The sequence below is a fragment of the Chenopodium album genome, chromosome 24, assembly GCF_948465745.1.
Source record: "Chenopodium album chromosome 24, dcCheAlbu1.1, whole genome shotgun sequence".
Classification (NCBI taxonomy): Eukaryota; Viridiplantae; Streptophyta; class Magnoliopsida; order Caryophyllales; family Amaranthaceae; genus Chenopodium; species Chenopodium album.
The window spans coordinates 316936-338506 of record NC_137857.1 but is presented as its reverse complement, the minus strand read 5'-3'; the positions used below and the strand labels follow the sequence as shown (position 1 = coordinate 338506).

The following is a 21571-nucleotide window of genomic DNA, read 5'->3' as shown; positions in this document are numbered from 1 at the left end:
TAAAAAAAAAATCTTACTGTATCTACTTATGTTTATATAGTTGACAATAGATTATAGAAATATACATCAAATCTTCTATAATCTGTTATATATGTATAAATTTTCTACTCCGTATCTTTTTTTTATTTAATGTATAAGATTTTTTTCCATAATAATTTTTCAAAAAAAAAAAAAAAAAAAACTAAGGACACACCAGAACATGACACGTGTCATTGCTGGTGTGTCTTTTAGTATATAGTTATTGAAGTAAATTTCAATAATACTAATGTGGTATATGATAGGACCTTTATACTCTAATGATACTATTTACGTTTCTTTTGAAAACACAAAATGTATCATTGAAATTTGAAGTTTCATGAAAAAATGAACATACCCTGGTTCGTTTCTTTTGAAAACACAAAATGTATCATTGAAATTTGAAGTTTCATGAAAAAATGAACATACCCTGGTATGCATGATGCTCATACAACATAGGTATGTACCCAGATCGACTCCAAATTCTTTAATTCTCATTAACTGAGTGCTACCATTTGAATTAACTTTCTTTTTTGTTGCAACAAATACTTCAACCATTTATTTAATTATAAATTCAAACATCAACATAAATTTATAAACACTACAATTTACAACGTTTTGTGAATGAGAAATCTGAAAGTTTTTCCAAATCAATGGAAATCAAAGATATTAGACACTCGTTAGTGTATATGAAAATTGAGAGCAAGAACAACCAAATCGAGGACCGCTAACCATTCAATGAAGTTAGGCAGCCCTTATATCACAAACAAATAACCCCGTATAGATTATAATAAGGAAATTTTGTTTTTTACCACCTCACAAAAACACGAAAATCTCTTTTACCACCTCCCAAAAAAAGTATTTTACTTTACCACCTCATAAAAAACACGAAAATAGGTTTTACCACCACTTAACGGTTTCCATCCAAAAATTCCGTTAAGTGTGGCCCACAGTAACACGTGTCAGCATTTTATTTGTTAAAAAAAAAAAAGAGAAATTAAAAAAAAAAAACAAAAATCCTAAAACTACTCCAGCCAACACCGCAGCACCACCCCCGCGCCACCGCCGCCTTCCCCCCAACTCACCGCACCCCTCCCCGAAACCACCACCCGCGTCGCACCACTAGCCCCAACCCACCTAAATCCTCCCCCTCCCTTCCCCACAACCGTATCGCCTCCAAAAACCACCAAACCCAAAACTCATCCCCCCAAAAACGACCACGAATTTGACCTTAAAAGGCTGAAATCGGCCGATCAAGGCCACTGAGCCCCAAAACCGGCCGATTTCGGCCATTTGTGGCCAGATTCGTGGCCGTGGTGGGGATCTAGGGTTTTGGGTTTGGTTGTTTTGGGGGCGACGCGGTTGTGGGAAAGGGAGGGGGAGGGTTCAGGTGGGTTGGGGCTGGTGGTGCGACGCGGGTGGTGGTTTCGGGGAGGGTTGTGGTGAATTGGGGGGAAGGGGGTGGTGGCGCGATGGTGGCGCTGTGGTGGTGGCTGGGTAGTTTTAGGTTTTTCTTTTTATTTTTTTATTTTTTTTATTTTTTTTCTTTTTTTTTTATTTTTTTCTTTTTTTCTTTTTTTGGCCAATAATAACACGACACGTGGCTTTATGGGCCTACTTAACGGATTCCTAAACGGAATCAGTTCAATGGTGGTAAAACCTATTTTCGTGTTTTTTATGAGGTGGTAAAGTAAAATACTTTTTTTGGGAGGTGGTAAAAGAGATTTTCGTGTTTTTGTGAGGTGGTAAAAAACAAAATACCCTTATAATAATTGACAATTTCAAAAATAAGAATGACGACCCTATATATCTCTTATTAGGTGACCCTGTATAAATTATACTCGTATTTGGTAGCCTCGTATATAAGAGGGAGCATCCCCTATACCCCTTATTAGTTTACCCCAAATTGGATTGTAAGTAACGCTTATGAACCTTAGTTTATAATTCATTCAAAATTTACTAAAAAAGTCCACTAAAAAGAATAATTAAAACGACAAGTACCTAACAGGCTAACAGCACATAATAAGTCCTGCCCAAAGGACGATGACTTCATTCTCCTCAACTTCCAGTGTTGGAGCGCCATAGGCACTTTAATTTCTCTCCTCTTTTAAGGAGCTTACGTCCGGAAGGCACAACTAGACACCAAAATGGGACTCGGTTCTAGTACCATTAGTAACACTCAGGTTAACATGAGCCCACTAGTAGATATTGTCCTCATTAAGCCCTATCTTGCAAGTTATTTGCTTTGGTACTGGACAAGAAATCCCATTTAAAAAGGCCTCTACTAGATGGAGGTTTCAACCCCCATATACCTCAGCTTTCGATGTGGGAGCGCCATAAGCACCTTCTTTTAAGGTTACCTCCAATATTGCACTACTCCCTTTGTTATTAGATAAAATTATATAGATGGGGTTTGATCCCAAGTTTTGAGTACCACCCCTCGAGAATTTAATCAACTAGAATAGTAAAATAGAAGAAGTTGTGCTTTAGGTAGAATTTTATTACCGAATTCTTTAATGTCACTAATTACACCCACCCCTAAAGGTTGTATTGTACTTTGATCCACTTATAGATCATACTAATAAGCATACTCGAAAGAATAGTTTGTGATGTTCTACCCAATTTTGCTATAATAATGTGATAATGGCATCAAATGAGAAACAGATGGGGGGAAGTGCCACGTAGCATGTAATTTTTAGTTGGAATGTCTTTTAATACTACGTATATGGTATACATTGATTGGATCACGGGAGTATGAATGATTTGACTATATTTTTTTTTATATTCACTATACTGTACTCGTGTTCATGGTTGAGATGTATTTCTTGTGAGGAAAAATAATTTAGATATTAATGTTTCTACTTTGAAAAGTTAATGAAATAAGTGTTTTTTTTCCAATGTGAAATTGGTATTGATTGGTACTTCAAAAAAATAAAATCATATTAAAATAAAAAAAAATAGGTTAAGTATAATTGCAAGCATGGGGTTTCAAGTGCTATGGTTAAAACTTACAAAATGAATCCTAATACTCTCCATGTTCCTGAAAGTTTGACTCACTTTGCATTTGTGCGGTCTCCAATGAACATCTTTGATTATGAGTATCTTCGGCTATGTATAAGTGAAAATTATAAAAAGTTGACATTTGAAAACTTTATAATAAGGGAAATCTAAGATCACTCATTCTAATTTATTTGTATTATATAAATCATAACATTATTTTGACCACATAAGTAGTAAGTGAGTCGAATTTTCAGGAACGGTGGTAGTAAATTATTACTCGTATATTGATATCATTTAACACTTTGTATAACATTAATGTCAATCCTAATAAGTTAATCAACCTTTTTTCTTTTCAAACTAATTTTTATGAATTTTGATTTTCATGCATGTGCTAGTTTGACATCTAACCTTTCTACAAGTATCTATTATTATTATTATTATTATTATTATTATTCGAGAGTTACTCTCATGTTATCAACTACCTAATGGTATGACAACTATTCATGGTACCCATAATTGCTAGTTTTTCCAACTAGGTAAGCCGACTAAAATATTAAGGACGATACCAACTTAATTAATTCAAGTACAATACCTGACATCAAATCCCATCTACATGCCATAATATGTCGTAAAACTTTATACGAGGTGTCAAAAACTTACTTGTCCGATCTAACCCAATTAAAATTCACGTTAACATGACCTAATCTAACCTCTCTATTATGGCCCTAACTTACTTGGCCGGATTGAGTATCAATTCAGATTCTAACTTAGATAAACATAGAAATGACTCAACTTTAACATGACCTAATCTAACCACTCTAAACCCGGCTCGAGTACCCGAATTGACACTTCTATGTCTCATACTGAAGTGTTGGATTCCTCCTCAAGAAACCAAAGTCCAATACACTCTTACTCTTCCCCTAATTCCCAAAGTTGCCATTGAAAACCCCTCTTTCTTTTCACTATTCTTTTCTTCTCCAACAGGATTCAATTCAATCTCTCTCTTCTCTTTCCTCTCTCTTCTCTCACTGCAACAGCACTCAGAAGCCCCACAACAATGGGTCAAGGACCATCAGGTCTAAATCGGCCACCAAATTCCGGCGACAAAAACCAAAACTCCGACAAGAAAGACAAGAAATTCGAGCCCGCCGCACCCCCATCTCGTGTGGGTCGAAAGCAGCGCAAGCAACGAGGCCCAGATGCCGCCGCACGACTCCCTGTTGTAACCCCACATACCAAGTGCAAGTTAAGGCTTCTTAAGCTTGAACGAGTGAAGGATTACTTGTTAATGGAGGAAGAATTTGTCGCTAATCAAGAAAGATTGAAACCCCAGGAAGAAAAGACTGAGGAAGATCGATCTAAGGTTGATGATATTCGTGGCTCTCCTATGAGTGTTGGGAATTTGGAGGAGTTGATTGATGAGAATCATGCTATTGTTAGTTCTTCGGTTGGGCCTGAGTATTATGTGGGTATTATGTCTTTTGTTGATAAGGATCAATTGGAGCCTGGATGTTCAATTTTGATGCACAATAAGGTACTTTTTTTGGCCTAATTTATTGAATCGTTGATTGAATTGTGTTGATTTTGATTTTTGTTGGGTTTTTTTTTTTGGTGTAATTGTGGATCTAGTGTATTCTTTATGGAAAAAGTAGAAGCTTTCAATTTGATTTTACAATTAGGTTTTATGTTGTATTACTTTGCTTGGGAGGCGAGGCAAGGAAGTATGTGAATGCGATTAAGGGGATTGGGATTGGATATGGCCAAGTGGGTATGAGTTTGAAGGGTGAATGAACTACATTGGTGTGCAAATGCGGGAAATTTGAGGTGAAAAGCATTAATGTTTAGTAACATGAGGTGCATTTGTTTGTTTGTCTTAGGTAAAGTGGAAATATTCAATTCAGTGCTGGATTAGATTTTATGTTGTATTAGTTTGCTCAGGAGGCTAGGCGGTTGGGTTGTATGTGATGACACTGTGTGCATATGTCAGCCTTCAGGCCTTTATATGAGGTTAAAGCTTCACTTAGGCTCGGGTCTTAGGGATTGGGATTGAAATTGAATATGGCCAAATGGATATGAATTGAGGGTTGTTTGAATTATATTGGTGGAGAAACATGGGATAGGCTTAATAACTTTGGTTGGTGATTTGAGTCAAAGGAACTCTTTGTTACGAAGCTTTTTGAATTTTATGTTGATGATTTGGTTTCTTAGTAAAGGTTCTAGTATTTAGCTCCATTCTTGTTTATCAGCTTAGATTATTATTTATGTCATGCGTATTATAGCATAGGGAGTGTGTGCGTTGATCGAGGGTCAGACTGGGTGTTGTTTCTTCTTTTGTCAAATTTGAATTGTTAATGTTTTGAATCATATTTGAGGCTTGGAGTTATGGGACTTTTGTTTAAAATAAACAGTCTAACATATGGTGGAGCAATTGGCTTGTGTAGCTCTGTTAATATTCCAGTTAATGAAAGTTTGTGTTAATAGTTTTTCATTGATGTACTAAGCGGTGATTTTGATTGATATGGGGTAAATGGCTTACCTGAATCTTGGCATCATCTTAGCATGTTTTTTTATTTGGTGATGACAATGAGATTGAACTTCATATTATTGGTTTCAGTAGCATAGCCCTAACATTTTCCAAAAAAGAGATGGTTTGGAGAATCAAAGTATAGGAAGATGAAATTCTGTTTTGACTTGGCTGCTTTGGCAATAGTAGCTACTTCTCATTACTCCTATCTGTCTGATATACTCTTAATGTTGTGACCTTGTTTCTTAATTTTGTCTGCGTTAATCATGACGAATTTTCTATTCTAGGTCCTTTCAGTTGTTGGAATTCTCCAAGATGAGGTGGATCCTATGGTGTCTGTGATGAAAGTTGAAAAAGCTCCATTGGAGTCATATGCTGACATTGGTGGGTTGGACCCCCAGATTCAGGAAATCAAAGAAGCCGTAGAACTTCCTCTTACTCATCCTGAGCTGTATGAGGACATTGGAATTAGGCCTCCTAAAGGTGTTATACTGTATGGTGAGCCTGGCACAGGGAAGACTTTGCTGGCCAAGGTAACTTTTATGCCTAACTGTGGAATTATTTTGTATGTTTTTTTTCAGAGTAGAGATTCTTGTCTAAAAGCTTTGACAAAATTTTATTTTCTATGTGCATCTTCTTTCTGTGATTATTTATAGTCACAAGACTATACTCATGATATTTTTCATTGCATATTATTGTTTCCTTTCTCCTTTCCTTGAAGTCCTGCCTTTATAAAGTCTCCACATACGAAGTAAAATTTTAGATGTTGTGAATGAGCATTTTGTTTTGTAATGCATGGGCTTAAGGTTTCTTTCTTGTTGAAACGGAGAGGAGATCTGGCATAAAAGGGGTCTTCTTCTCCTGGGAAGAAATGATAAATTCTTTTTTTACCAAAATGATGTTGTTATGATTCTTTTGTCTTTCTCTTCTAATAAGAAAAACATGTTTGTTTATAAGGGTAGAAATATGGTGTGGGTTTCAAAAAAAGCTAGTGTTTCCAAAAAAGCTTGAATTTTTCCCAGCCATAGTTATCGTTCTGACACTAAATATTACTGGTGAATCATGTCTACTGATCTTTAAGGCTTAAAAATCACTTCAAAAACCTTTGGGCTTCTGTAATATTATAGTTTTTCCAGTGCACACAAAGTGAAGAAGATTTCTTAAAATATGAGGAACCAAATTTAAGGGACACTTGGTATCGCGCACCTAACCTTTGGTGTTCTTCATAAGCCATAGCATCTATGAAATTGTCAAATAATCTTTGCCACAAAACATTCTCATCCTGATTTTCTATGATGGCTCTTGATCAATTGTACTTCTTCTCATATATTTCAAAAAGGTTTGTACTAATTGTACCATTCAAAGGTGGTTTGTCTGGCAAAGCCTAAGATAGTGAGATTCAACATTGTTTCTTGTTAAAACTAAATGTATGTTATCTAATAGATGTTGCCTTCAGTAAGCAAATATTAAAGAGGGAGGTTTTTATTTTTGGACTTGGGGTTTGTGGTGATTAGTGGGGAAGGTGGTAAGGATGCTCTTATATGGATTGAGCTACTTAATAATTATTTAAGTTAGGTGGGTTAATTATGTGGGAAAGTAGTAGAGATGTTATGTGTAAGTGTATTTTTTAAAGAATGCAGTGTGGTAGGTCTGTTGGATTATCTTTTAAATGAGGTGTTTAAATTAATTTCCATAAGGATTGATATCTTATTGATATGCTCAACGTGTAATCTAGGCTTATTCCTTAATTGGCATAGATTTCAAGACGAAGAGGTAGTTTTAAATCACTATCTATCATCTGATGAGTCATCTTGGTATGTCCGTAATCTGTTTGCTTTGGAAATTGGTGGCTCTACTTTATGGGTTTTACATCAATTTTGAAAGTTGTGGCTAAAATGTTAGGTGGCATATAGATAATTCAAAGTTTGTTTAGGGAGATGGAGGAAGTAGATGTTAGTGTTTGAAGTAGATGCAAGATTTAATTATGAGTGAAGATATAATGACTTAAAAAGTGAGGAAGATAGTTTCTTTAAGGTTACTATAAAGATCATGTAGGATTGGAGGAATATGCCATTGGAGATCTAAGTGAAGTAGCTGAAGAAGTTACTTCCTCTCTTATTCAATATTGCAACATGTGGTGGATGCACCCGCAGCCTCACACACACATTCTATCTTGTCATTTAGGGATCTATCCCTGAAATTTTCTAGCACATGCTTTAATATATTATTCCTTTCAATTACATTGGTTGTCGATCATTAACCCACACATTAGCCATAATACTTGTAGAATTTAGAGACCTGGACCAGAGCACCTTGGACAACCAAGCCTATTCTACTAAAGAACCTTTTTTTTTTTTTTTTTGAATCATTATACACTAGTGATGAAACTATTAGACATAAGTTTTAATCTTAATACAATGATCTTTCTAAGCAAGGAAGGTGATGAAATGGCTTTCATTATTTACCAGGAATATCACTCTTGAAACAAACCTATGGGAAACCTCAACTAATCAGTTTACCCCCACATTTCTAGAAAAAAGGCAGCATGAAGGTTTATGATGTAATATCACTATATTCTCAAAATGACCTTTATTGCAATTTGACGTTCTTATTTATGATTTCATCCTCTGCTGTGATAATTATGATGGATGTTTTCTTATCTAGGCTGTAGCAAATTCAACTTCAGCCACATTTTTGCGTGTCGTTGGAAGTGAATTGATTCAGAAATACTTGGGTGATGGTCCCAAATTAGTCAGGGAACTATTTAGGGTTGCGGATGAACTTTCACCATCAATTGTTTTCATTGATGAGATTGATGCGGTGGGCACAAAGAGGTATATGTCATTCCTGGTTCATCTAGTGCTGTAAAATCAGTTTGTATATGTAATTTTATTTTCCCTAAACTGTGTTGGTTTTCATTTGATCAATTATGCAGATATGATGCTCACTCAGGCGGTGAGCGTGAGATTCAGAGGACTATGTTGGAGTTGCTGAACCAATTAGATGGATTTGATTCTAGAGGAGATGTGAAAGTCATACTTGCAACTAATAAAATTGAAAGTCTTGACCCAGCATTGCTTCGTCCTGGGCGAATAGATAGAAAGATTGAATTTCCTCTGCCAGATATTAAAACCAGGAGACGCATTTTCACGGTACTTGTCTAAACCAAGAAGATATTCATCTGTAATTAACATTATATCTTTATGTTTGGAAGCCTGTAACATGCGTAATCACAATTGTGTTTGCTTTTAATATAGATACATACATCAAAGATGACATTGGCTGAAGATGTCAATTTAGAAGAATTTGTGATGACAAAGGATGAGTTTTCTGGAGCAGACATTAAAGCAATCTGCACAGAGGCTGGATTGCTTGCTTTAAGAGAACGGCGTATGAAGGTGATGCTTTTATACTCTGTTTGGTGAATGAATACTTCTGCTTTTGGTGTGTTGTCTGGGACTCTGGGAAGTTATTGAACCTGTCAGTTATCTCAAATGGATGAATTTCATTGTCTGTTGAAATGTAGCTGTAGTGCTTTGGGTAGGCGGTGATAAAATCGTAATATATTGACATGTTTTTTGCAATCCTCATGCCATTGTCCATGGCAATGCAACTATGCCCCCATGGCCATTCCATTAGTCATTGCCATATTTAGAGGTGTTGGGTGCCAATGAAAATTTATGAACAACACATACTAATTAGATGTAGAAGCATCACCGTGAACATTGGTATTAGACTGAGAAAATTACTTATGTTGATGTACTCCTCACCATTTTTTACCGTCTGTAAACGGACAATAAGTGCTTCTATATTAGATATTTGATTGTCACTGGCCTGGTTCATGTAGCACTTGTTGAATAGGTTCTTATATCTTAATTTAGTTTAGTATTATCATCAGAAGGAACTATACAGGTGTGGTTTTAGTAAAAAATTTGAAACTCTTCTTTTTAACGGGTCATATCCTTGTACATTATTCTGTGCTGCGATTCATGTAACGCTCAATAAGGTTGCTGATTAGTACGTATATTATGGTGCAGGTAACCCATGGTGACTTTAAGAAAGCCAAGGAAAAGGTGATGTACAAGAAGAAAGAAGGTGTTCCAGAAGGGCTTTACATGTAGAATTGTTTCTGGAAATATTATTTCACAATTTATGGTAACGCCCAGCTGTTATCAAGTTTCATCGTTATTATGCCTTCATTGTTTTTTTTCTTCTCGATACATTTCAATGTTTTTAAATAGATTATCAACCCTCTCATTTAGATGAAATTAACATTCTTAAAATCAGCTGATTGTTATACCATTTGAAATGTACAAATTTTCTTAAGACGATTTTTGAGCATCATAATGCTCATTTTCTACAGCAGATCTCTCAGTGGCTCTTTTATTTTTATTTTTGATTTTACTTTTATGATGGTTACCCATCAATCTTAAGAAACTCTTCTGTGGAACTGGAGTGCTACCTTTGCTACTGCAAATAAGATTGCGCTACCTTTGCTGCCGCATATTTAGATTGATTCAATTGAGCAAATGCTCAGTTAAGACCTTGAGCCAGTGGCTGTCTAATGTGGCTTTCTAATGGCTTCCATTTTTGGGTCATCCCCCCTTCAGAGTTGTCTTTACCTTTACCATCCCTTTGGTTATCTTCTGGTGGATATATTAGGCTATGTTTAGTTTCAAAGAAACCCATTCGAATTTTTTTTATGGGTATTACTACCTCCATTCTTTTATGTACGTTGCTCTTTTGGAATCTTTATAGTAGATATTTCAATGATAGAACTTGAAACTCTCTTGGTTACCTACTTACCTTCTGCTTTCATTACCTTTTGCTATCCATGTTGCTTGTCAGTTTTTAATATATGATTTAACCACTAACATTCACATTTTACATACAAGTAAAAATGATGTTAAAGTTAATCTATTTCAAGACACATTGAAACAATTCAAATAAGAGATGTCACATAAATTTGTATTAATTTCGAATAATCTCGATGATAATTCATCTTCGAAATTTATTAGAGGGAGTACACACTGTACACTATATACAAAAAGAGCTAGGTAGGCTTACATAATTATATACGTACCCCTAACTAACTCTATACAACCTTAAAATTCAACAGTTACATTAGATATTATTAATATTTTTACATAGTAGAACAATAAATATGCTAAATATTTATTATTCTACTACATATATCAGTTATTGTATAAATATGAAAATCCTTAATTCATAGCTTATTGTTTATCACCTTTAACTGGAGCACCATTATTTTGATCGTTTTTCGGGTCTTTGTCACAATGAGTATCCTTTTCACATCCTCTATTGTATTTGTTAGCTGCACCGCCAAGTTGTTGGTTACCTTTTCCATAAATTTTATCTCCTTTTCTAATTGCACCATATGATACAAAATTATTTGCTTCACATATTATTGAACTAAATAACACGATTCCTATAATTATTGCAACTGCATTCTTTCTTGAGATGCCCATTTTGTAGATTTTGCTACTCTTTTTTTATTTATTTATTTTTTTTTTTTTTTGTATATTATGAGATGAAATTTAAATGCTTGTGTTTTTGAGAATGTTTTATTTATTATTACCGGGATGAAAAGGATTTTCAATTTATAATGGAAGTAACTAAGCTAATTACGGCGTTGTGGAGTAAGAAATGAGGTAAAGCAACTTATTCGTTGATGGATAACCTAATTTTATGCGATTTTATCTTTAACTTTGCCATGGAAACATAGTTAGCTAAATTAAGTTTTATCTATAATTTGGTGAATAGTATATTTAGCTTAGCCTTTTTTTTTTTTTTTTAATCATCACTAATTAAGTATAGGGGAGAGTAAGTGTAGATAAGTTAAAGCAGAAAATCATAAATATTGACAATCTAGAGAATTACAACTAATATGGAGGATAAATAACTAATCTAGACATGAACAATTAGCATTCAAAACGAATTTTACTATGCATGAAAAAAATGTGTAAATAAGTAAATACTACTAATATCAATCCTAAAATTGGCACTAAACAAAGGAAAATAAGCAAAATTAATAGACAAAAAGAGGGTGAGAAGAACTCATTCGATTTAGATACGAGTATGTGATAATTTTATATGTTTTATGAAGCCCATAACTGTAATTCGACGATTTAGTATAACGTCATTAAATTAAATTTAATGACATAATTATTAAATTAAAATCTAATAGACAAAAGGACATAAAATTGCATTATTAGCCTTTAACTTATTCGACTAGAATAAGACTTAAAATGTAAAATATCTTAGTGATGTAAATTATTTTTTTTTGAAAGAAGTGATGTAAATTATTGAAAAGATTTAGAGCATAAAGTTATTTAGTTTGTGATATTAATTATTTGATACTATGTAATTGAAGTTATTGTCAAGCATACATTAGCAATTTTTTATTTTTATTTTTATTTTTATTTTTTTTTGGAGAACAATGAAGATAAAGGTAAAAAAAAAAGTAAATTAAAAAAGAACCTATAAGTTGTTTTGTGTTTTAAAGAAATAAAAGTATTAAGTTTTTATTTTGTTTCTACTGTACTGTATTATTTTTTCAAGGAAAAAAAAAAAAAAAACATTGGTCACTCTTTGGGAAGGGATAGGCGATTAAACGAATAGCGGAAAATGAGAAAAATAGGTATTTTTTTAATTCTTCAAAAATTGGCCACTCTTTGGTTCATATGTGGACAATCTTCGGCAACCCCCACCAGTCCACCACTGCCACTAGACCCACTGATTGCACCCCACTTGGCTTGCGAGAGTACCATGTTCAATGTCAAAATTTCTAGTGAAAAATAAGTGGTTGTTTGATTGACATCTAAATATACGAGAATTACAACTTTGGAATTAAAATTTTTTAACCCTTAGTTTATCAAGAGATTTTAAAATAACCTAAACTGATAAACTGACCCAAATAATAAAGTACTCCCTCCGTCCCTAAATTACATTCCTCTTTCTTAATTTAGGGATGTAATTTAGGGACGGAGGGAGTAACATATAACTAGCTTTAGGTGTACCAGGTCCAAGCCGTACAACTAAGAATTTATAGACAAGGAGATATTTCAAGTTCATCGCGGTGGAAAGTAAATAAAAGAACAGCAAATAGCAGCAGTTCCTCTAAATTAGAACCGTGAAGCAAGAGTTCATAATTCTATCACTACGAAAATTAGGTACTAAGCTTTACATAACCCGTTTCCTTGTTAAATCTATAACCAATAAGTTAAGAAGGCATTACACCAGCGACGAATAACATAACAAACTGGGTATACAGTAAATAAAAGGCTAGAAATAAGCAAACTAATCAATGACTGCGAAAAAGGAAGAGGAAAAGGAGAAAGTGAAATGTACAGCTCCAAATGGTAACCAATTCCTTTTGAACACGAATTGATAAACTTTTATGCTCTTAAGGACTCTTGTCTCAGAGCTGAAGATACTACCATACCACCTAGGCCAAAGCTTCAGCAATGATGGACCGATATGAGACTTGTTTTTCGTAAAGGTCATGGAAAATCCTATACTTCGCATCATGGTACTTCTTCACATTGGGATCTTTGGATGGGTTAATGACCTACAACATTCAAGGGTTAGTACTAGCAAAATGAATCAATTGTCATACATGGACAACATGCATGAGTGACGGGCATATATACACATTCTTATCATTTCAAAGCAAGATACATAAGTTCCTACCTGGCCCGCTGCATTCAGTGCCTTCATTGCCTCATGTAGGCTGGGATATTTCTTTGCTGCAACAGCACCCAGAATAGCAGCACCCAATAATACAGACTCATTTTCCCGAGGAAGAATTACTGGGTATCCTGTGCAAAAAATATATGTTTATTACAGACTATGTTAATGGCGGGCAATAACTTAGTGTTTGAATGAGTTGATATAGTACTAGAGAATATCAATACCACTTCATGTGTTACTGTAGGCAGAATATAAACACAGGAAAAAAAAAACGCTCTGCTTAACAATAAACAAACATAATAGAGTTAGCCTTTTCATCTCTAAGTTCCTCTTCAGAGAGAAGTGAATGGAATTACACAGGAACACAGCTTTATGTACTGATGGTAGGAATGTAGGATCAACATATCCAGACAAAGAACAGACGATACTAGTTTAATCTATAACCATCAAGCAACTAAATAAATTTATCTTGAATTCAGAAGGATTGTAAGCATATATTTCACTGAAAAAATTTAATAAGTTATTTAGAAAGGGGAAGAAGGTAGAGAAAGATAATCAGGTACAAACCAGTAATATCGGCATGCTCTTGTATGTACAAAGGATTCTTTGCTAGTCCACCGCAAGCAAGAAGGGTGTCTATCTGTTACAATAAATAAGTCAGATTTAGGAGCATTATGGACATCCTGGGAACTGGGAAGGATCATAACCAGAACAGAAAAAATTTCTCAAGTTGGAGTCTTAGTTTACCAATTGGTTTCTATAGGGAACAAATATCATGCTTTACATAAGAAAGCTTCAACCAACTATTGGCTTACCTAGCAAAATCCTCGAGGAAATAGGTACTATTTTAACTAGTGACCTACCTCTGAATGCTTAAGAATTCAGAACTGCCTTATGTCAAATCATTCGTAAGAAATAGAAACCCAAACATTTACAATTGTTATCAAATTTGTTCACAGGAATCACAACCACAGCAGTCTGCACACTAGAAGGTGTTTCCAACAGAAGTCCCTGTGGAACACATTCAATCCCTTATACTACAGCTAGCTGAGTCTGTAACTTGACCAAAAAGAAAACAAGCCCTCAACTCCTTGAGCAACAATAAGGTACACTATGTCAGTTGACATATCTTAAGCAGAAATTCCTTTTTTTCAAGCCATTTATCTTCACTAAGTTTCCCATACACACCTCTGAAAACCACAACTTTTCTTGGTATGGTCAAGTACACAAATACAATATCCCATAATCATCAGGTTACAATAATGGAAATGATGATGATGAATATCCAAATTAAACACTCTTATGAGCATTGATACTCCAAAGAACTAGAGTTTACACTATGTACCTAGCTATAGGTGGTCAAACATATACGTGAAAAAATGCATTACATGATCATAGCCTAACAAAGTGCTTAGCATGAACACAGTTTGTAAATGACCCTATTTCAACGCTAATACAAAGTCTAACTTAATAAAAATTGAATGAAACTTAACAAAAGAAAACAAATTTCTAAATTTTAGGAAAAAAATAGTTAAGTAAAAGAAATCGACCCAACAAACTCCTGTACTCTACTGCCTATCACCTAATGCGTGCACCACCCATCCTCACTCAGCTCCCCTCTGCTACCACACCAACCCCTTCAACCCCACTATCCATCTCTAAATGTCCCTAGAAACTACCAATTTCTGAGAAAACAAATCACTAGCCCACCCAAAGCATCCATTACCTCTAGCCTAACCAATCTAATAACTTTACCTCCATCAAACCCCCACCAAAACACAAACACTGATTATTTTTTCATTAATTAGGGTAAATTAACTAATTAAGCATATTCATATATTAAGGTCATTAAATTCACCTTTGTTTACATTGTTGATAGTTGAATATATTTTTCAAATTAGGTATACATTTGTTTAACGATCTTTACATTGTTGATAATTAAAGCGTAATCATACGGTTGGGTATAACACGTCACCTTACATATACCCAGGGTTATAAAGTAGTACATTCATATAAAAACACGCATTTTAGTTCATGAAAGCAGTCTCACAAAGTAATACAAAGTCCCCCTTATAATACAATTTAGGATGTTAAACAACGACAAAATATACATACTTACTTTATGGCCATTGGCATTGCATTGCTCAATGATGTGACGGGTGCCATATGCAATACCTTGTACAGTAGCAAGATATAAAAGAGCAAGTTGCTTTTCGCTTGTGTCAAGCGTAAGACCACTGACCATCCCTTTTGCATTAGGATCTGCAATAGGAGACCTGAACCAATTTGCAAATTTAAAGGTTTACATTCTTGTACACCATAAAAATTAGAAAATAACGACTTGTTCGCATTTTAATTTACCTATTCCCATGAAAGTCAGGAAGGACATGCAAATCCTTTGTTAGAGCAGAAAGAAATGAAGCATCAAGCTCCTGCATCATTGATTCTAACATCTTGTTTAGAAGTGCATACACTGTGGTCCCTGAAAGATAAAGAAACCAGTCTATGAATTTGAAAAGGCTGATGATGATTAAACCAAGATTGAATAATCAGCATTACCCTAGGTTAGTGAGGTGTGAGATAGGGAATGGTTGGCACATTCATTTTTGGGAAGATATTTAGAGAGGAGATTCAAGTTTTTGGGAGGTTATTCAATTAGGGAGGTTCAAAGAAACTGGACTAATATGCACTTTTGGTTTCAGTTTAAAAGACTGTCTGAACTCTTTATTTTAACTTCGTATCACATCTGATAAATATAGTTTATTAATTAGTAATAAAACAAAAAAAATTACCCTGAGAGGCAGCACGATTTGCCAGATGTGGAGAAGCTACATGGTTCTCAATTATGTGATCCAAGAGTGCCCCAGTGGCACTTTGACCGCCCTCTGTAAGCCAGAATTGAGGTACCATTGCTGAACATGCGGAAAAGAAAATGCAGAATCACCTCTCCAATTTTCAGATAGACAATCAAACAGAAATAATCAACGATAGAATAAAAAAGACTTCCACACAAAGGAAAGAAAAAAAACTTATAATATATGTGGCAATCTGCTATATTATGACACAAGATGTTTATGAAACACGATGGAAAAATAAAAAACAAAAATTTGATCTGCAAAGCGATAATTAACATGAACTATGAACACACTAGCTTCAGCCTAGAAAAGAAACCTAGCACTAGAAGGGTTCAACAGCAGGTAAAAAACTAGGGAAACAACATGGTGAAAACGGAAAAGCATACCAGACCAAAATGGTCCCCAGACCCCTGGAATGAACAACTTGCTCTGAGACACAGCCATATGGCAAGTAGATGTTCCACAAACCAATACCATACGACGGCAGATTCCATCCTTCTCATCAGCTGAACAATTAAATTCCCGTCAGACAAAGTGTAGTCTGTGAGCTAACAAGACACTTAGAAGAGCTAAATGTACCTTCACATTTCAAGTCAGATGCTGGCAAGCTTTCCATGACCCCAACCCCTCCTGCATGGGCATCAATTAAAGATGTTCCTACTGGAGTACCAGCTTCCAGACCTAGCTCCTGAAAAACAAAGATTCCTGAAAAAATGAAGCAACAACATTTATCTACAATAAGCACATAGAATTCCCTCCCAAGCCCACTAAAAGGATGTAGCTATATATTATGTTGAATGGATCCCAAGGAAGCACCACTTGAAATCAGTGTGAACTCTTCAGCACAAAATTTCTTGCCTTTGCAGCAGCTGGTGTCAGACCAGAGCCCAAAGAATGTCCAGGAAAAGCAACACTCCGGCCTGTTAGCAAATTTGGAGAGCAATATAGGCTTCATAAGATACCACATATATATAAACAGAAAAGAAATTAACATAAACCTTAAAAGTAGTATAATTTGTTTGTTTGTTTGTTTTTTTTTTTTTTTTTTAACTACATCCTAAAGGACATACATTTAGATCACATAAATGATTAAATGCCTATCTCATCACACACACATCAATAAAATTTTAGAGATGCCAAACAAGCCTAGAATACGTGTGAATGGCTGAACAAGAATATGATGCACATATCCACACATATGCTGATGGAAGTCTTAGATTGACTTGGCAGTGTAGATTATCACGGTATCACCTAAACTTTGTTATTGGCAATACAGAGAAAAGAGAGATTTTAGACAGGAAGCTCACCATGTGCACCTATTGATACACGCAACATATTCAAATCAGCATAAGTAATCTAGGTGTTAAAATTACTAAGTTGATATGTTCAATTGAAAGGGTTTTATAGAATCATAAAGCAGAGTGAAGTAGTAGCATTTAGCAGTTTGGCACAATAAAAAAGAAGCATGAAGTATACCAATCTTGGCATGATGTCCGTCGACCAAATCACCTAAGCCAATCTCCTCCCAAAATTCATCATCCCAACCACAAGCTTCCATATCACGGGAATCATTCTCATTCAATTGCTCCAGGTGTGCATGACCCAGATATGTCCACTTGCAAACAGTGGTGCAAAGGCTCCTCGTATCATCACCAGTTGCTCTAGAAAGATATTTTAACTAAGAATTAACTCAATGTTAAACCAATTTAATACAATAATAAAACAACCAAGTACCTATAGGACAGCCAGTCACTTAAGTCCATCCACCGAAATGCCATTGACCAGGATTCCTTGAGGTTTTCCTTAACCCACAAAAGCTGCAGAAAAGCACTCTTATAAATCATGTGCCACTTAATTTAGAGCTTATATGTGATGCATTTGAGGAGAAGAAACAAAGTTCACAAGCTGATTATTTTTGCTAAAATTTGCCTTTAAAGTTAAAGCAATGCGTCAAGAAGATAATCCTAAAGCAGGGAAAATAACAATGCAGGTGTTTTATAGTGGCTCTGTCCCTCAAATTCTCAAAATAATGTTCTAAAGCTCTGATACTATCAAGAGGATAAGGATATCCACTATTTATACAGTTTCAATACAATGTAGCTTAATCCCCAGAACCTCCACAAGTTCCACCTCTTGCAAATCTAATTGCTAATTTTGATCTCGACAAAAAAGAAGATACATTGTCAATTCTATATTTCTATCTCCCCTATCTCTTAAGTATCTCAAATTCATTATTCACATGTGATTTTTGGATGGTGCTATGCCCATAACAGCTAAGGCTTGGTCTCCGCACGATCATTGCTCAACTAGCATCCTCAAGTAGCTATAGAAGCTAATTGACTGAGTATATTTCTCAACTGTACCAGTGTACCAGTACGCATTAATCCACTTGCTAAATAGAAGATGCTTAAGGAGCAAAGACTATTTTGTATCCCAATAAAATTATTTGTCCCATGCTGTCAAAGGAAATACTGATTGAGCCCAAAATACTATCAGCCTCAATAGGCAATTTGTAGCCACCATTTTTTTTTATTTTTCAGTTTGCTTTGACGCTTCGAAAAGTTTGGTCCACAGCCCACTTCAAACACTTTAAGTTTCACAAGATATTATGCCATCTAAATGAGTGATCCATATGAAGAAGCAGAACCCAAATAAATATTATAATGGGGCCATCATCACAAACAATACATAGCATGCTGCAGCTCTGCAGAGTGCAGACAGCCAGAAAGGTGTTGGGAAAAATGACCACTAGACCGACTATCAGTCTGATCCTAATGTTTTTAGTATCTAATTGGGATTCGAACAGAGTTCCCTAAGTTGTTCAAACACCTTATATAGTCAAGAAGTTGCTGCAAGGCTGCAAAAACAACTTGCAATGCATCTAGAAGTAGCAGTATGTTAACAGCCTAATGGCCCTAATGAAACAGAAATGTTCTAGAACCTTAAGCGATGGTTAAAGAAATTATCTCTAAATAAAGAACAACCTTAAAATCAAGAAACAATCTGGCATGTTTGAGTCTTTCAGGCTCAGCATTTGCTAGTTTTACAATTCTCATACAGCGATGGCAGTTTGGCACACAAAACAGAATATTGAGGACTCTTATCATAATGTTTCTCTTACTTATCTATATAGATGCAAATAAATACTTAATTCTCTCCTCTTACTTAGCTTTGGAAAAGTAAACCTTTTGGCACAAGCTCCTATATGGTGGGAGTGAACCATGCCTGTTTGCAACATGGATGCTAATTACAAGTTTTTCTGACTAGAATCAGCGTGAGGTTTAAGCATCAAAAGAATTTCACAAATTTGCTTCCCATGAAGGTTATTGCACACCACAAGAAGAATATATTGAACAAGCAGGTACCTTTGGCGGTTCCATCTCAGGAGAAAGAGATCCCCCACAGTATTGCAATACAGGTGAGTTAGAAGCATTGATCCTTTCAGCTTGCTTTACAGCTCTATGGTCCATCCAAACAATAACATTTCTTCTAGAATCACCACTCCAAGAAACTGTAACTGGGGAACCGTCAGAATCTACAGCCACTGGAGAAAATAAGCCACATTAGTCAAAATTCAGGAAGTAACTATAGAAAGCAGTAAAACATAACCTTAATTTTCGAAGACAAACTGACTAAGTACAATAATGAACATTTTACGCACCAAGGGAACATGTTGCTGCAAACCCAATCCCCACAACTTCTTTTCCATCAACATTTGCAAGAGTGCATGCTAATTTCACAGCTGAACAGACAGCAAGCCAGATATCGGTTGAAGATTGCTGGATAAAAGCAGGAAAATTAAACCTCCGAAAAATAATAACTGGAATTAAAATTAAAAAAAAAAAAATTAAAAAAAAAAAAAAACAAACTTGAATGTAATCATAAATAATATGATGTACTCTGTATCTCATACAACTTCTTTGTAAGAATGGTAAGACAGATTTCCACCAATTAGACACCAAGTAAAGAAGAGAAATGGTGGTGTCGGCTTACTATAATATACAAGATAACTTTCTCACCTCAATACAATCGGCCTCCTTCCAAATTTGTATGGGACAGTTTCCAAAACCTAGAAGCTTACCGTTCACATCAAATAGACCTATATCAGCACAAATGTGTTAGAAACAGCCTAGAATAAAGAGCCAGACTACATTGTGGCATCAAACTTGTAAGGAAACTTTGCTAAACTTTCTATAGTAACTAATAGAAATAACACATTTCAAATTTGTTGATCGGAAATTCGGAATCATGGACCCTCTGAAGTGATGTAATTTCTTCATCTCAATAATGATCTTTCCACCTATCTCATCTAAAACAACAATTACATTTACATGACAAATAGATATGAACTTATATGTAGTTATTACAACCTAACGTCACTAAACTGATGTCATTTACTAGATTATAGAAAAAAATATTGTACTTGAATCCAGCAAGGATATCTATAAAGGCCATGAAATATCAGATTGTTTCGGTGATTAGCATTTTTGCAGAATTCCTCAGTAATCTACATTAACATAAAACAAGAAAACATTGAAATATAACTAGACATATAAATGCCTACACAAATATAAACAATTTACTTGTTATCAGAATCCTAACCAATACACAAATATAAACATTTCATATACTTTTGCAATTCAATTATGCTCCATTTAATCTATCACTTAAAAATTTAATCAACTTATTTTAAAATGTATATCCTATAGTTTACATACATGCAATCAAAAATTAACTTAAGCATTACAAATAAGCAGCTAATGCAACAAAATCAACAACAACAATGAAAAATCAAAATTACAATATCTTTTAGAACAAAGGCATTTTACAATTTACAATAAAACAGTGATTACATTGAATTATAAAAAAAAAAAAAAAAAAAATAAAAAAATTAGTGTGTGATCGCATATATACAAAGGAAACGACGTCGTAAGGTGGAGAGAGAAAGAGAGGAGGAGAACCTGCGCGAGCGCTGCCAGTGCCGACGTCGACACCGAGGTAGACGGAGCGAGTAGGGGAGTCATCGCCGCCGGACATTCTGATCACAAGCGTTGAATAGGGGTGGCGTTGGTTCAATTAACGGGTTCTTGATTATTTTTCTTCATTTTGGCCGTACATTATTTATTATATTTTATTTTTTTTGAAATTTTCTTTTCTTTTATTTTTTTAAAATTATTAAATGTATGTATATCCTATCTTATGATCTTATCTAGTGTGATGGGGATTGATGACAAATTGAATGAATATTGGTGCACATTTTTAATTTTAAGGTAATCAAATTCACGAGGAATTAAGCTCCAATCAAGTGTAAATATGAGGTGATTGACAATTTTTGTGCTAATTCACAATTTGACCATTAATGAGTACATATTAGAGGTGTCAATTGGATTTTCGGTTCGGTTTTCGATTCAGTTTATCAGATTTCGGTTTCTAATGGGTCGGTTTCTAACGGGTTGATTCAGTT

The 21571-nt window shown here is 34.8% G+C and overlaps 2 protein-coding genes across 2 annotated transcripts; one reads left to right on the top strand and one right to left on the bottom strand.

The window, feature by feature from the left end:
* The first annotated feature begins 3954 nt into the window (after positions 1-3954).
* On the top strand, positions 3955-9899 carry LOC145610380 (26S proteasome regulatory subunit 4 homolog A-like). The gene is made up of 6 exons (XM_081665724.1): positions 3955-4549; positions 5827-6072; positions 8204-8373; positions 8475-8691; positions 8797-8937; positions 9577-9899. Exons 1-6 carry the CDS (start codon positions 4073-4075, stop codon positions 9658-9660), a joined length of 1335 nt encoding a protein of 444 aa, XP_081521850.1. The 5' UTR covers positions 3955-4072; the 3' UTR covers positions 9661-9899.
* Positions 9900-12639: 2740 nt separating this feature from the next.
* Positions 12640-21262, bottom strand: LOC145610343 (uncharacterized). Its single transcript, XM_081665673.1, has 15 exons — positions 21069-21262; positions 20127-20206; positions 19769-19886; positions 19473-19651; positions 17842-17924; positions 17584-17768; positions 16966-17027; positions 16687-16795; positions 16494-16613; positions 16045-16164; positions 15614-15734; positions 15372-15528; positions 13820-13892; positions 13253-13380; positions 12640-13130 (listed from the first exon to the last, which is right to left on the bottom strand). The coding sequence occupies exons 1-15, from the start codon at positions 21142-21144 to the stop codon at positions 13008-13010; spliced, it is 1734 nt and encodes a 577-aa protein (XP_081521799.1). The 5' UTR covers positions 21145-21262; the 3' UTR covers positions 12640-13007.
* Positions 21263-21571: the final 309 nt, after the last annotated feature.

Excerpts from the sequence above, each read along its gene's own strand:
- LOC145610380 (XM_081665724.1), top strand. The coding sequence starts at position 4,073 with ATGGGTCAAGGACCATCAGGTCTAAATCGGCCACCAAATTCCGGCGAC. Across the intron at positions 6,073-8,203 it reads GGAAGACTTTGCTGGCCAAG|GCTGTAGCAAATTCAACTTC; the intron begins GTAACTTTTATG and ends TTTCTTATCTAG. Across the intron at positions 8,374-8,474 it reads GATGCGGTGGGCACAAAGAG|ATATGATGCTCACTCAGGCG; the intron begins GTATATGTCATT and ends TCAATTATGCAG.
- LOC145610343 (XM_081665673.1), bottom strand. The coding sequence starts at position 21,144 with ATGTCCGGCGGCGATGACTCCCCTACTCGCTCCGTCTACCTCGGTGTC. Across the intron at positions 16,614-16,686 it reads ATCTGACTTGAAATGTGAAG|CTGATGAGAAGGATGGAATC; the intron begins GTACATTTAGCT and ends TTAATTGTTCAG. Across the intron at positions 15,735-16,044 it reads AAATCGTGCTGCCTCTCAGG|GGACCACAGTGTATGCACTT; the intron begins GTAATTTTTTTT and ends TTTATCTTTCAG.